A 15,857-nucleotide genomic window follows, 5' to 3' on the forward strand; every position below is an offset into this window, starting at 1 on the left:
GCAGGTCGTCTTGAACATGTCAACATGCCTAAATGCATTGAGTTGCTGCTTTGTGACAGGCTGATTAGCTACTTGCATTAACAAGCAGTTGGACGAGCTGAAGAGCGTACATTTGCTTTGTTATTGTGACCCCTACAGGTCAAGTTTAAACAGTGTATGTGTATTTTTTTGCATCATTGAACAGTGTCATAGAGAGACGGGAATTTAAGACATTTATTAGCATATTGACAGAAGTCATACAAATCAATTAAAAAAAGTTTTGTTTCATGACTGGAGTTGCATTTTTGAAGATCATTTCCATCAGTGAGAAGGTTCTTAACAGAAAGCAATACAGGACTTTGTGATATTTACATTTAATATGATTTATAATGTCATCTATTAGATAAATTCACATGTGTTTTACAACTACAGCTGTCACGGCAGGAGTAACACATCCCACTTACGTCACTGAGAAGGTCAGGAAGCAGCACACCAGGTTAGCTCCTCGTCATCATGTCAAGATGTTTACATAGACGCCGGCTGAAACCAAACCTCGTCACCTGAGCAACACAATGACTACAACTTCACAGTGACACTGAACACTTTAAATTAGAAGGTGCCTAAAAAAAATACAGATGGCAAAAAAAGTATGTACTCAACGCAAGTTGCTTTTTTCATTTTTACTTGTCGTTTTTTAAGTCATTCAGAATATAAGCAATGCAATATTTATATTAGAAATACTTTCAATTCTAGTATTAGTGCAGAAAATAATACAAGAAATGAATGAAGCAAATAAAGAAAATCTCAGGATCTTGATCGGGTATAAAGGTGCGACTGAATTCAGATGTTTTTCTGTGATAAGTGCCCAGGTATCACTCCACTGTACCCAGAGTGTGTTCAGTCCCTTCATACAACCTCGTCTCACTCCCTTCATACAATCTCTTCTCACTGTTGTGATTCCAAGCAGGTACTTAAATTGTGGGAGAGGGGCACAGGAAGGTAATTACAGTAGTGACATCACTGATGGAGTGCACTCACTTGGCCATTTGCCAAATAATGATGCCAAGTATGACAAGCACGAGGGAACAAACCATACCGAGGATACACATCTTCTTACGGGACTTTTGCTAGAATAAAAGAAAGCAAAGAGAAAGAGGGTGATTGAAGGGAACACTGGGTGGAGAACATTTGATATTTGCTGCTCGTCCATCAAAGCACTTATATTGACTGACCTGGTAGTAGGCCGCTCTCTGGAGCTGCTCTGTTCCTCGTTCTACATGGGTCTCGGCATTCTCCACGTTGGCCTCGATGCTATCTGTATTTCAGAAAACAACAAATGAAGTCACACTATACGAGCAAGGAAAACACTGTTCAGGGATAAGTGACTTCAGAGATGTAAGCCCACAAGACTGCTCAGTGTTTTCAAAGGGGAGAATTCCACCTCATCCACATTTGCTATGTGCTGGGCAGAAAACAGAATACTGTATATACAACTGATGTGCTTGATTCTGAATGTATGGATGTTTTCTTCGTTTCGGTCTGGTTTTCAGTCTTCCTCTAGAATGACTGCTTGGCTTGAGTTTGAAAGCCCCAGTTTTCTTCAAGCGAGATGAAGAAACAATGAAGAACGGAGGAGAGAGAGCATGTCAGAGAACACCATGTGGAGAAGCATGTATAGGAACTGTGTTATGTTAGGGGGTCAGGCCCTGAAAGTAATGCTACGTAAACAGACGACAGACAGATCCTGATAGTAGTATGTTGTCAGTTCAGTTACCAGTGCAGTACCACGGAATTTTAGTAACTTTTTAGAGATCCATGAATGTAGGAAGTCTGGGGACGCTCACCTATCATCTCTCCCTGGTCATGGATCATCACTGCCAAGTCCTTGAAGATCTGGTTTACATCCATGATATCCGACTGAAACAAAAACAACATTTCTGGTCCAATCATTCCTCCAATGCTGTATTCACTGTTTACAATTAATAGTTTAAAAAAAAAAAAACATTAAATGATACAATAAAAGTGTAAGGGTAATGAATTTGGAGATTTCTTTGAACTTGACACAATTTCCTCCTCAGTAACTTTAACCTTATATTAGAATCTTAAACCGAGCATAAAGGAGATATTGACCTCCAGCTGTCTGATGTTTGTTTCTCTCTCCTTGATGAGCTCCAGGTCCTCCTCAGTGATGCCAGCCTCTTCAGTCTGGGTGGTCGTCTGACCCCAGTCATCTTGGCTTTACAAAACAAGAGAATAAAACTCAAAAACAGGAATAAATCTGTAAAAACTATGTGTGAAGTGACAGGCTGTATAATTGTTACATTTGAAATAGACAGGGCTCTAACTTGAGTCCTTTTATTTTCTCTCTAATGGAAGAAGAGGAAAGCACTTTCTTTCTTGACCCTTACGTATCATTTTCTTGTATGTGAACAAAACCTTTTATTACGGTATGGAGATTGTTCCTGGATTGCATACATTGTTTTGGGGAAATAAGAGAAAAATGTTTCCTGGGAAGGAATTTCGCTTCCACAGTATCAAAACTTCAAAAAACAGTAAATGATTTGTTGTTATTCCATGGGAATAAGAAGAGTCCTGTTCAAGGTTCATAAAAACATTAGTATATACACTAATTGGACAACACTTCTTTGCAGTGATAAAGTGGATTTCTCTGAATGAACAAACATCTTAATTGTGTGTTTTTTTTGTTATATTCAATATCTGAGTATAAACATTTAGTATACATTGTTAAATTAAATGATGTTTTATTTGTCATTATCCCAGGGAGTTAATTGGGAATTAAGGACAAGCAAATTAGAATAGAAAAATACAGCTTAAAGCTTTCGTATATTTTTCCAATTTCCCCCACCCCCCTAGCCACCACTGATATGGTTTTTGAGGTTTTTACGTGTATTTGGCAATGTACTGTATGTCGGCAGTACCTTGCTTGAATTTGTCAGAAAATGAGTGTTCCTTGCAATGCTGTGATACTTAAAAGTATTCAGTGATCACTTAGAAGCCTGTGTGAACTAAATTGCTCTTACTTATCGAAAGAAACAAGTTTTTCATCTCGGGGACCCTCTTCAACCTAAAGGAAAGGAAATCAACAACATTAGTAAGAAGTAGATCAACCCTTGCTATGAAGGACATGTATTATCATATTCTGATTAGTGCTGGAATGAATAATGGATTACTTAACAGAAAACACTTCAATTATCAATTAGTCAGAGATTTTTTTTAATTAATTTACAGTCATTTAGCAGACGCTTTTATCCAAAGCGACTTCCAATTAAGATACTTTATTACTCATAATTTTTGCATGCAATTCAAGGCAAATCGCATGCAATTGAAATGTATCTTGCACCCCCTCATATCAGACACAAACACGTGCATGCCCATGGAGCAGTTGGGGGTTCGGTGCCTTGCTCACATGCACCTCGGCAGTGCTCTGGAGGCAAACTGGCAACTCACCAGCTACCAGTCTGCTTACTTGGTCGATACGGGACTCGAACCGGCGACCCTCTGGTTGCCAAGCTGAATCCCTATGGACTGAGCTACTGCCGCCCCCAGAGGAGTCATTTATACAGTAAAAGAGCCAAAACATTGTCTGGCTGCCGCTTCTCAGATTTGAGAACTGACTGGTGTCAGCTCTGGACAGATTAACTATTGTCTATCAAGACTCCTTGAATTTATCGCATAAAGGATCATTCAACAGGAAATCTACGCCATCTTCACAATTTCGTCATCTTTCCTCTCTACTTATTTTATACAATATCAAGAAAAATGAAGTTCATCCGAACGTTTGGATCTTACCGATACGCGGGATCCAGCTCTCGCTCTGGCAACCGACTCCTTTTCCTTCTCTGCTGCACGCCGCTGGATTGCCTGAAAGTTGTTGAGTGCTGCTGAGAAATCATTCATCAGCCGATCCCTCTGAATCTTCTGCTGCCTCTGGAGAGTACAGACCAGACAGTAGGAGAGAGAGAGAGAGAGAGAGAGAGAGAGAGAGAGAGAGAGAGAGAGAGAGAGAGAGAGAGAGAGAGAGAGAGAGAGAGAGAGAGAGAGAGAGAGAGAGAGTGAGTGAGTGAGTGAGTGAGTGAGTGAGTGAGTGAGAGAGAGAGAGTGAGAGTGAGAGTGAGAGTGAGAGAGAGAGTGAGAGAGAGAGCACAACACAGGTGAGAAGCTTTATATTACATTAAGCACAGGTTAATTAACTGTATAAACACATTTAACCAGTGTTACATTGCTCTCAATTACTATAAAGAGGCCGCTCTAAACACGACATTCAAATGAGATTTACTCATTTTCAGTGTTATTGTTTAACAGCTGAGTCTTCTTTTCTTTTGTTACTTTCACCATCGTTCTAAACCAGGAATCCACTGACAAATACAAATACTCACTTGCTCTGAGGGTGATGTGGGCAAAGGGATTGAGCCCAACTCCTTCAGGTGCTTGTTGGTTTCTTTTGCAATTTGGTTAGTATAATGTTGTATCTGCTGCCTGTGGAAACAGCCAGAGACGGATGAGTGTGTGTCAATCTGTTGGATAATTCACCCATAATAAGATAATAAGATTCCCCCATTTTACAGTGTGAATAATACAAAAAAACAGGTGCGATACGATAAACGCAAATTTAACCGAAGTCTACAATTGAGTTGAATAGTTTGAGCAGATCCTTTTTCAAATACATTGAAACATTTCTCAAGCTGTAATTAAGCTGTAAACTGATATTATTGAATACTCAAAACTCAAAACACACACACACACAAGATGCAAAGGCCACGACTTGCACTGTTTAGTATCCCAAAGCCAAAAAACAACAAGGATAACATGGCCTCACGCTGAGCCAAACTTTGGAAGTTGGGTTGCTGTGCTACAAGAAAAGCAGGAAAAAACATGGCCACACCCTGGGAACATGTATAACTGTTCCAACACAGTGGGTGTTTACGTGTTCGCCTTCCTTGCAATTGCTGAGGTAGATCTCTTTCCTAACATGTAAAAAGATCTAAACCCCGTTGGCCGAAGCAGAAGACATTTTATCAGCTAAGGATTTTTATGGACAATAAACTGATGAAACATGAAACAACGATAAGATCCCACCAGCTTTTTCCTTATTGGAATACATCTCTGAAGTCACTTATCCCTTTCTTATCCTCATTGATTAATCATTAACAATGCTTAATCATTGGACTTGGCAAGACGGCTCACCAAGTACAGTACAATTAGCTTAACTTGCTAATGTACACAGCTGTAGTTAGAAGGCAACGGGCGGCTCAAGGCACCTTGTCCAGTGATTAAATCCAGCTCCCACATAGCTAAATTCATTTCAGTAAAATAGAAGCATAGGGTTGAAAAGGTTAACCAGCTAGGGGCATGGAAATGGCAAGGCAGGTTGTACCCAGACGGACTACACCTCAAAACTATCTGCGTCATCACAATGCTCTAAAAGAGGTGGAGTGAAAGGGAGAAGGAATGAGTGGACACTAAATAGAGAGAGACGCATCAGCCCTAAATTATTATTATTAGCAGGAATCTGGAGGCTGGAGCCAATCCCAGCAGCCATTGCGAGAAACAGGAGCAATCAATTTGATATAGAAAATCACTGCACTTCATGCGAGACCACACATACAGGGGTCCAATCGAATCAGTGATGGTTGCAGGGACACAGAGAGCAGTAGCAGACAGTAGCAATAGAGCTACTCCAGCTAATATAGATTACATGAGGTAGAATTCCAGGCTGCAGGGAGAAGTCAAGCTGATGCGTGCACACGGATCTTTTACCAGTCACTGTCTTTGCAGCTACAACAGCTCGGTGCTAACTCCAAAAAAAACAAAACAGTCTGGAGCTGTGCCCACTGCTATTGTTGAAGTGTTTAAAATAGAGCTTTGCTTCTCATTTTTAGCCTAAAAAGAGAGTGTTTGATTTAGTGGAGGGAATGATGTCACATACAGACGGTCCTGGAGCTCACTGGTGTCCTGTCTGGTCCCCAGCTGGTTCACCATGCTTTTGATCTGAGCAGCTGTCAGGAGAAGGAACACATGTGATAAGTCTGAATCATATAACACACGGACACAGCACAATAAAACTTGAATAAAGGATTGCAGCAGTAGAACTACGGAATTAGATTCGTCCTATTGGGTGTTTGGATTAGAACACAGAAGTCTGTTGGTCTACTTATAACTCTGTAATTGTATATTTTTTAACATCTGAAACTGAATATTGAATTTAATTTGAATTCCAAATTCTGTAGAGGACAGACATAAAACCTGAATTTTCAATTGCTGAAATTCAAAGTAAGATAAGCGTACAGTATATCATTTCCTCCTGGGAGCCGAGGAAAAAAAGTGTCTTCCAATTTCCTTTTTTTGCGATTTCCTATCTATTTACGGTTTAAAAAACATCTGTCATTTTCTTTTTGAAAATGTATTCTTTTTTATTTTTCAGCATGTCCCCTGGTACATGTCCTCTGTACAATGCAGCAGGGATTGACAGAGTAGCTCACAAGAGTGAAAGGAGATGCATGTGAACAAAATGTCCACTACAGAAGACACAAGTCAAAGGGCTGGGTCTCCAGGATGATATTCCATAAAGCATTCATTTCTCGATCCCATTAAACTTACAAATTTACCTTTAAAATAACACTGTGTTGTCCACCTTCAGACTTCCTCAGTGTTTAATTTTCTTTACCCAAACATATTCCAGTAAGGGTGTAATTGGTCAATTGGTATCATGTGTTACAGGAATGTGGTACTTCTCTCTCTTTCCAACAAATATGGCCATATATCTGTGAGCTCACACAACATAACCCCACCCTTAATCACAACACTAACAGTTGTAAGGTATAAACGTTTGCGTATTGATTGTATTATTTGGATTTCATTTCGGGTGTGGTTCTTCTGTACTGGCTACAGCTTTCTGCCTGCCTTCTTGCCACTATACATGTTGGAAAGAAAATAACCATTTCTCCACTACAACACACAAAGTGGCAGACTGGTGTCAGAAGATTGAGCATGTAACATAACAGGAAAACTGAGAAGGATCAGTCTCAGAAGCAGTCAAGTAGAGAAGCTTGTTCATACTGTAACTCTGGACTGGGAGGATCCCAGGTCATGCATTTCTCCTGCAGCTACACCCAGTGCTGGCAATGCCTAACTGATTGACAGGTCTTAGATAAATACACCTTTATTAGTCCCATAAAGGGAAATTTTTAGATTGTCCTTATCGTGGCTCTTTAACAGCCATTGGAATTCAAATTAGTTTCAGATGTTTCAATATAAAAAAAAAAAAAACGAACAATTCAAATCCTTTAATTTTTGTATTCACATTCAAACACCCAATGACCCGATCAGACTCCATGTGGAACACCTACTGTTCTGTGTGATCTTCTGGATGTTGGAGCTGCATGTTTGTATGAGGCTGCTGAAGTCTCTAGGCATGGGCCGGAAGCTGTCTGCTTTACCATAAGACATGTCTGAAGGAGTGTGTGTGGACGTCACAGAACGACCTTTAGTTGGGAACAAAATAGAAAGAAATGATCATCATGACAAAACGCCTTAGGGACTCCTTAACAATAGCCATATTTATTAAAAGATGCAACTGCAAAAGCCTCATGACAAAGCTTTGCAGGCCCTTTGGCTATTTAAATAAAGACCCTCAACACAGTCGGCCTACGCTAACTCATCCTGACACGGAACGCTGGAAGAAGTTCTTAACGGTTTCAACTCTGTTAAGGAAAACTGAGTTACCATATTGAGAAAAACGGTGTTAGCTTATTCAGCGTTTGTCTTAACATAAGGTTATCCTCCTATGACCGGACTAATGTCAGCTAGGTTAAGGTTAGCTAGCCTGCTAATATCGGCTCTTTCTAATACAGCGAGGCAGTGAATTGTATGAGCTGAACTTCGCACAGTCATGTCACCGTGGTTCATATCATTGTACAGATAAGTGGATATGTCACCTCAACACTTACAGACGCATAACGGTAGCTTAGCTGCTATGTTAACTAGCAGAGCAGACAGAACCCCGCTCAGCTGTTTGTTAGTGTCTGGCTAAATTGTCAGTTTCAAACTAAATGAGCATTTCTTTTCTAGTAAACAGACCGAGGCAGTAATATAGCCGAAGGAACTTGTTTCTATACAAAAACGTAAAGTAATACTTGCTTGTTTTGCGTTGGTTGTTTAAAATAAACACATAGGCGTAATGTTTTTCCTGTGGTACCGCTGCTCTTCCGGATCTGTGACGTAAGCACGTAACGTTACGAATGATACGCTAAAGGATGTTTTACTCTTTAAGCGTGAACTGACTGTGACGCTCCCTTATCGTTGTCCCACATCATGTTTTTTTTTTTTTTTGCGTGTTTTATGTGAATACATGTGTCCATTATCTTACTTTGTTTCTTGTCATTTGTTACTTTTATTTTCGATTATGTTTATGTTCTTCTTAAATGACCAAATACATTTTATGAAACTACAGGAATTCATACAAGCATCGATACAAGTATTTCGTGCAACAAAATCATGTAATTGATTCCGATAACACGTCACTAGTCACTGTGACGTGCCATTAGTGACAGTGACTATTTAAACCCATATAAAAAATCTCTCTATTTATTTATTCTAGACGTTGTAATAAAACCCCCACTAAAAAAGCCAACACTCAACAGTTGTGTCTGTTTCTAACCAGGGTAGTAGCCAGCTATGAGGTCACCCAGGTGAAAAATTAAAAATCATCTGTATTACTGGCAAATAGTCAGGGGTTGGAAACCACCGTGTGTGTATTTACCTCCAATAACTTATTTGAGCCCTACCAATCTGGTTTCATGTCACTGCACAATAGTGAAATCTCAGTGACCAAAGTAGCCAATGATCTACTTCTTACTGCTGACTCCAGCACCACTTCTGTTCTAATCCTCCTCCACACTCTCCTGATATACATCATTCTAATTTAAGGTTTCACTTTCGTTTTGTAAAGACACCACATGACTTCTCTACTTAGTATAAGTTAGCATTCCTCAAGGCTCTGTACTGGGTCCAATACTTTTTCTTTTTCTTAACAGCTTTATACCAGACTCATCAACCCAGCCCCAACACCTTATGGCTTAATCTCGACAAGCATTATTACATAGAACATACATAGAAAACAAAACAGTTTTATTTCAAGATACACAGAGAGTTGGAAGATGACAAGTGCACTGGGAAAAAGTTCCAAACCTTTAGATCGGGTTAAATGCTGTCAAGGTTGTGGGCGTTTGTACATTGTGAGTTTCAAACTGAATGCCGTGTGCAAATGTCAGAAAGGAAAAGGTGGCCATTGCAGAGATGTATTTCAGATGTGATCAGTGTTTTATTCAACCTGAAAAGCCTTCAAAACCGTCAACTAAAGACATCTTTTTGATTTCGAAACATGGATGGAAGAGAATAGACATGTGGCAAATTATGTCTGTGCTATTGATTTTCGAGGCCAGAGGTTGTGGATGTGTGGTGTGAATTGCCAAAAATGTAGACAACCAAAATGTACGAATTTTGCCTTTATTGCACACAACACATCTGGATTTGATAATTACATCATGCTCAACTATTCATTCAAGCAGAGATGGCTTGATTAATTTAGTTTTTTGCTGATGCATTTATCAAAGTCTCCCGCGGCTTTAGGTCTTGCAGATGCAAAAATGCATTCTGAGATACACTTTTACAGCTATGGTTGCTTTCTTGGTTCATGTCTGACCAAGAAAGATTGGATTTCGAGCAATGGTACAATAAAGTATCTAAGGAGGTGTTTCCTTTCCAAAAGGAGTAGGCTCAATAAGAAATAAATGTTGTTGTCGCAAAGCATGCACAATTTATCGTCAAGCGTTTATGGAGTGTACACTTCCCATCCCACGTACACTAGCTCCTGATAGCGAGGGTGGTTGCTGTTTAAAACACATTAACATTTGTTGATAATGATGTCATAACATCATGAATAGAATCATTGGTAATGTTAGTGTAATTTTAATAAAATCCGAATTAAGGGTCACATTAAGGGTTACAAGGGTAACAACTCTGCCAGATTTTTCATGACTTCATACACATCATTTATTTTAAACACACACACGTCAATGCAAAAAATACACAAAGATACAACATGTCTGAATCTGATTTGATCATCTTTCAAAGGAAAACTATTTATAATGGCTGTGAGAGCAGGGTTTACATCACGAGCACGTGTCTGCCCCTTTACCAACATGCTTTTCCAATCTGAGTCGAGCATACTATTTGCTATGTGTCTAACAAGCTTTGTTTTTTTAACATCCCGCATTCTAGAGGTCTGTTTCCAACATGATGTATCCCATTTTGAAAGGTTTCACCATTGTAAGCTAACAGGCCACATACTGATTTACACCATGACCCAACTGAGAACTAAAAATGTCACTTTTTTGTGAAACAAAATCACTTTATTTTCTCCAAATAGCGATAGACTGTCAGATTGCCGTACAAAGTCTTTTGCGGTCACGCTCGTCTTAATTCGCCCTCAGTTTTGTGGTGATATCCGGAGGGCCCTTTAGTTCATGCAAAACAGCTTTAGCAACATCTTCAGTATTTGTTGAGGATATTGGTGAAATTCCCAAGCAGTCCAAAACAAACGCCTGAGCTCTTGTGTAGTTCTCCCAATTCTTTTATAATTTCTTGATGACAGACATCAAGATAACACAGAGGCAAGTTATCAATACATGAATGAAGTGTTGTACTGATAGATTGGATATTTACAGATTTCACAGTCATTTCACAGACACTTAATCATTTTGTACAAATCTTGTCCAACCATAACCTTTACAATCTTCCAAATAGAGGGGATGATATTTAGCTCTTGCTTAACGCCGTCTTCCAAAGACAGCTTTGGTGTGTCTGCTTGTTCTTCCTGGGATAGAAACATCAAATTTCTCCTTCCCAACTCCTCACCAATTCTATTTGTCCAGTCGACTTCATCTACATGGAGGGACCTCGTAAAAAAGGGTATTATGGCTGGGGATTTTCCTGATGTGGGCCTTGGAAAAGCATTGCTAGATTTGATGACATGGGTAAAACAATAAAGAACTGTACCTGTGAGATCATCAAACCAACACTTAACCTTGACACAACTATTCATCCCCAATAATGCCATTATAAACAACTTGTCAGCACAAGCCATTGGCCAGGGTCACCACCCCCATCCCATCATACATTTGATCCACGTGTTTATCTCACTCCATCGTTCCCAATCAACATCTTTCTTTTCTGTCTCTCTCCCCCCCATTGAACATATCCACAGGTTAATGCATGGAAAACACTTAAATAAGAAAAACAGAAGTCTTTATTGATCCAAGAGGGGAAACTCACTTGCTTTATGTACTTATAAAATACAGGCCATTAGGAATACAAACAGACAAGTGGAAATAAAGTGAAATGAAAAGAAAAAACTTTTGCACTGCTTTTAGCAGCAAATCGCCTCTGGTAGGTTTGACAGAATGAAGTCCTGTTGTGTAGAGAAATCGTCCGACTGCCAGTGACTCTCAATGAGAGCGTCGTACAGTTCTTCGCTGACCTCCATGAACTTCTTATTAGCATCCATCACGTCTAGCTCCATGCTGGGATCTGCAACACATGGAAGCTGGTTACTATTGGATACAAACTGAGTGAGAAGTTACTTGAGGATAGAAATGTATCATTTCACGGATAGAAAATGGCATCGGGCAAGCGTGTTCCCTCACTGATATATGCCTGGATCTGGCTTTTCTTTAGTGCTTACCCTGAACCCTCATTCACATGCGTGTGAAGGGGTTCACAAAACACAATCTCACAGAAAAATGTGTAAAATATAATTAGAGGATGACATCTGGATGAAATGTTAAACCCATACTCATATCTGATCTGCGTATGGGTACGAATACTGGCGGCCAAGATGTTGCGCACCCCGGTCGTGATTTCCTGAAGCATTTGCTGTTGAACAACAAGTTGTGCTTCAATGTTGGCTAGGCGGGGCCTCTACTGACAGCTCGGCTTTCTCTTGGGTGCCTTTCTTGCTGCCTAATGCACCCCTGACGCACATTGGTCTTCCTGTTGCCACGACATCCATTTTAGCCACAAACCCCAATGACTTATTCTAAACCAATTATGAGTGTATGGTTATAAATTGATGGATTATCTCCCAAATACTTTCCATCTCTCTCTCTCTCTCCTTTCCCCCCCTCTTTCTGTATAAAAAATATCTCCAATATCCTATAACTATGCGCACTGTCATGTAGAATGTTTGCTTCAACAAAAACAAGCGGCAAAAAATAAAAAAGAATGCTTTAATAGGCCTACAAATAATGTTAGTGATCCAAGTCAGGAAAGAAAATATGAAAAGTAAAGTTGCCAGTGTTGCTTTAACTCAAAAAGTACGGTACCGACAGCACAGACTGAGTTAATGGCTGATCAGTGTGAGTGTCAGTCTGTGTGTATTTGTGTTTGTGATCTCAATTAATGCAATTAAATTATATAACCGGACTAAAACGTGTGTGTTTCTACAAAATGTCTCATAACCGCAGGCTCACTGTTGTCTGTATGTCTGATGCTTTCTTCAATAAAAATATTCAACTACAAAACCTGTGTTTTTGTACTCGTCACACCTGTTCAGACCTCATGATGAAATATGAATCAGCGTCAGTGCCGACAACAAACAATAAACTGAAAGCTTTCAATACACACCTTCTAGCCCGTCATCCTCAGCAACTTCACTTTCCTAAAAATAAAGAAGAAGGAACGCATTTTAGAATGACCCATCTCAAATTAACAATGAATTAATGTTGGGTCTCTAAAGCCGTAAGAGTGAACTGACCTGTGCTGGGGGATACTGTGAGTAATCGTACTGTTGATAGTTGTAGCCGTAAGCAGCGCCACTCTGGTCATAACCCCAAGGTGAGTAATAACCAGAATAGGCTTGCTGTTGGTACTGGTTGTACTGGTCATAGTTCTGCTTGTACGCTCCCGAGCTGGGCTGCCACGATTTGTGCTCCGTCTGCTGTTGCCTGTTCCTTAAACTCAGAGGAAACAAACACCGTGCTCCATTATTGTGATTTAGTTTTTACAAAAGCGACTGAGCGTATGAGTTCAGTAAGGACATATCCAGAGTTGAATCTTCAGATGAACTTACTTGTTAGCGGCCAGGCTAAGTCGCAGGGGTTTGCTACCCAGTCCCACAGCTCCCTGACACTCCTCTAATGCTCGCTTCTGCAGCCGCTCATCAGGAAACTGAACAAAGCCACAGCCCCTGTAGCAAGACAGAATGATGAACTGTAGCTGTGACAAACATTGAAGAAAGTCGAGACACTTCTACCTGCAGCAGCATGCAGCAACCTCTCACTACACGTTTTCAAACATCATGAAAAGAGGTTTTCTTGAACTGAATCAGACAAAAGAAGCTTGCGGCTAAACTACAGGAAAAGCACCAACACATTACAATTTAATAAGAACTGCAAGAGAATCTGTAGTGGAAGTGTGGAAAGTTTTATGTTCCAATTGGAAAGCACTCTTGACTGAATAATGCAGGGTGAGTGAAGCTCTTACTCGCATAACATCCTTTAATGGGAAGACTGCCAGGTTGCGTTTTCTTGGCTTTTTCAAAATGTGTTTGTCATGCGCAAAACTGAAAAGCAACATTGCTACTTTAAGACAAGTGTGAGAGAAATCAAGGGTATGGTTTCTACAGCAGTGCATAATCTCTCTCTCATACTGCTCTTCGGTATAAGATATGTTTATATACATGTTTATATAGAGCCGATTGGTGCTTTGTCCATTGTCCATTTTAAAAGAAGGCAGGTGTGAATGCATCCCTATCCTTAAACCTTCCCTCCTCCTACCCAATCATGGGAAAATGACTAAGACACAACACACAGAAATTACAACTCACTTTGAGTTGCCCATGCTGTCCAGCACCACCTTCCCTCCACGACAGGTGGGGTAGCGGTTGTAGAAGAACTCATAAAGCATCCCATCATCCACATCTGGTGTGAGATCACCCACAAAAAGCGAATACATCTGACTGCAACATGCAGGAGAGGAACAAAAAGAGAGGCCTGGTCATTTCAACTTCATCACAGAAGGCTGGCTTGTAAGGAGACTGGCACAAATGTCATTTCAGTGTTTCATCATACAGCGACCCACAGCTAGACTCACCCACTGTCTTGTTTCCCAAAGGTGGCTCGGTTTAACTTGAACCTCGTGGGCTGGAAGAAATCAACAAGTACTTATAGTGATGTTTCATAGGACTACATAAACTTGGGTGAAAAAAAAATGCACAGGCTTGCTCATAGTAATGAAAGCGTACGTACCGGAGTGGCACCTGGGAGTAATTTTCCATTGATTTTGCGGAGACATCTTTCAGCTGTGGCCTCATCAGTCATCTCCACAAAGCAGTAACCCAGTGCACCCCTGTGAAAACGGCACACTTGAGACAAGAACACAATATCTGGAAGGGATCAGGGTTGACTGATGGGCTTTGAGCCAGACACACAGGGAAGAAATTGAAGTTCTTGCACATCAACTGCATTGATTTGTGCACACAGATTCTTCTTCCAAGTTAAAGATGTGACTATGGCTACAAGATGGACAACCTAGACCAATGTGTAGTGATACCATAGTTGTTTGGATTTACACTAGTTTGCCAGCTACACTGCTGAAATGATTTGTCCTCTAAGAATTTCACCTCTTCCCAAATATGAACGTTTTGGGCCAAAAGATGATCATATCAGCTCTGCAGAATTTTCAAAATAAAATCCTGCCAGCATTGTTGGCAGAAGTGTGTGAATATGAAAAGCTATGTTGGAAAACAAAGAAGTGAAACAACTACCAAATTCAACTTTTCTGTGGTAGGTTCAGTACTTAATCAGTCAACCCATGCTGACTAGGGAAACGCTTAGTTCTTACCCTGTCATCTTGTTTCGTATGATCCTTACACTTATGACCTGTTCCCCCATGGTGGAAAAGGCTCTGGTGACAAACTTCTCGTCCATGTACGTCTCCAACTACAGAGGAACAGAAAAACATGGTCAAAATTTTCATCAGTAGTTAATCATAAGACTGCAGAAGCACCCTGCGATATCTGAAGAACAAATACAGTGTCTACAGGTATGGAAGACCTCTTGGGCGCCCCTTGTGCTGCTGTAGCACCTACATTTCACCTCTAGGTCAAAATATCACCTGATTATATCTAATCTTAACGGCCATCTTATTGTAAATTCGGGGTACATAACTCCAAGCTTATCCCTAACCATAACCCTAACATGTACATAGCTTTGCCTCACGACAACACTCACTTGGGCTTCTAGTTCACGTTACCTATATATAAACAAACAGGACTTCGGATTTTACTTGAGTGTAGCTCTGCGTTTCGAAACTGATATCATTATTAATATTTTAGAGAAGAGATCGGAGAACGTGGTATGGATTTAAGTCTTATATTTACATGTGCGCTCGCAAATAAAAAGCATACGAGTTTCCTGACGGGAGTTCTGCGCGTTAGTTTCTTCACTCATATTGAGCTAAACTAGCTTAGCTACCACGTTGTAAGAAGTACGTTTTTCTCATAAAAGTATTAAACAACTTACGTTCCCCATCCATAATGTGCTCATGATGGCGCTGTAAACGTTCTTATCTGTATATATTTAGACGGTCTAGATAGTCATGCTATAGAGCGGACTATGGCTAATTTACGCTTGCGCCTTTGCTACCCGATTTGAACCTGGAAACCTGATTAAGGCCGCGCATGCGCAAAATCGCATCTACGTCACGTCTTTAAACGTTTCAATATACGGCAGCTTCTTTACGGTTTACTTAAATACATGTTTTACTAATAATACGATGAAGAAAGTTATAAAATTAAGTAG

General features: G+C 40.2%; 2 protein-coding genes across 4 annotated transcripts; both read right to left on the reverse strand.

The window, feature by feature from the left end:
- Positions 1–199: 199 nt before the first annotated feature.
- On the reverse strand, positions 200–8,230 carry stx12 (syntaxin 12). Of its 2 annotated transcripts, none has more exons than XM_076157241.1 (10): positions 8,137–8,230; positions 7,347–7,481; positions 5,927–5,996; positions 4,377–4,476; positions 3,790–3,927; positions 3,021–3,064; positions 2,110–2,215; positions 1,824–1,896; positions 1,212–1,294; positions 200–1,106 (listed from the first exon to the last, which is right to left on the reverse strand). In XM_076157241.1, exons 2-10 carry the CDS (start codon positions 7,444–7,446, stop codon positions 1,014–1,016), a joined length of 807 nt encoding a protein of 268 aa, XP_076013356.1. In that variant the 5' UTR covers positions 7,447–7,481; positions 8,137–8,230; the 3' UTR covers positions 200–1,013. The 2 variants fall into 2 exon arrangements, with proteins under 2 accessions (XP_076013356.1, XP_076013357.1); XM_076157242.1 differs by having other exon boundaries at positions 8,133–8,217.
- A 3,057-nt stretch (positions 8,231–11,287) lies between these two features.
- On the reverse strand, positions 11,288–15,743 carry LOC143005835 (tRNA selenocysteine 1-associated protein 1-like). Of its 2 annotated transcripts, none has more exons than XM_076157238.1 (9): positions 15,579–15,743; positions 14,899–14,996; positions 14,304–14,403; positions 14,149–14,198; positions 13,883–14,014; positions 13,127–13,243; positions 12,812–13,007; positions 12,682–12,715; positions 11,288–11,586 (listed from the first exon to the last, which is right to left on the reverse strand). In XM_076157238.1, the coding sequence occupies exons 1-9, from the start codon at positions 15,600–15,602 to the stop codon at positions 11,426–11,428; spliced, it is 912 nt and encodes a 303-aa protein (XP_076013353.1). In that variant the 5' UTR covers positions 15,603–15,743; the 3' UTR covers positions 11,288–11,425. The 2 variants fall into 2 exon arrangements, with proteins under 2 accessions (XP_076013353.1, XP_076013352.1); XM_076157237.1 differs by having other exon boundaries at positions 12,812–13,013.
- Between the last annotated feature and the right edge of the window lie 114 nt (positions 15,744–15,857).

This window comes from Genypterus blacodes, unplaced genomic scaffold, assembly GCF_046128005.1.
Source record: "Genypterus blacodes isolate CSIRO-AG114 ecotype Tasmania unplaced genomic scaffold, CSIRO-AGI_Gbla_v1 ptg000072l_1, whole genome shotgun sequence".
In the NCBI taxonomy this organism is placed as follows: Eukaryota; Metazoa; Chordata; class Actinopteri; order Ophidiiformes; family Ophidiidae; genus Genypterus; species Genypterus blacodes.

Excerpts from the sequence above, each read along its gene's own strand:
- stx12 (XM_076157241.1), bottom strand. The coding sequence starts at position 7,446 with ATGTCTTATGGTAAAGCAGACAGCTTCCGGCCCATGCCTAGAGACTTC. Across the intron at positions 4,477-5,926 it reads AGTGAGCTCCAGGACCGTCT|GCAGCAGATACAACATTATA; the intron begins GTATGTGACATC and ends CTGTTTCCACAG. Across the intron at positions 1,295-1,823 it reads TGACCAGGGAGAGATGATAG|ATAGCATCGAGGCCAACGTG; the intron begins GTGAGCGTCCCC and ends TCTGAAATACAG.
- LOC143005835 (XM_076157237.1), bottom strand. The coding sequence starts at position 15,602 with ATGAGCACATTATGGATGGGGAAC. Across the intron at positions 14,997-15,578 it reads GCACATTATGGATGGGGAAC|TTGGAGACGTACATGGACGA; the intron begins GTAAGTTGTTTA and ends GTTCCTCTGTAG. Across the intron at positions 14,199-14,303 it reads TACTCCCAGGTGCCACTCCG|CCCACGAGGTTCAAGTTAAA; the intron begins GTACGTACGCTT and ends GATTTCTTCCAG.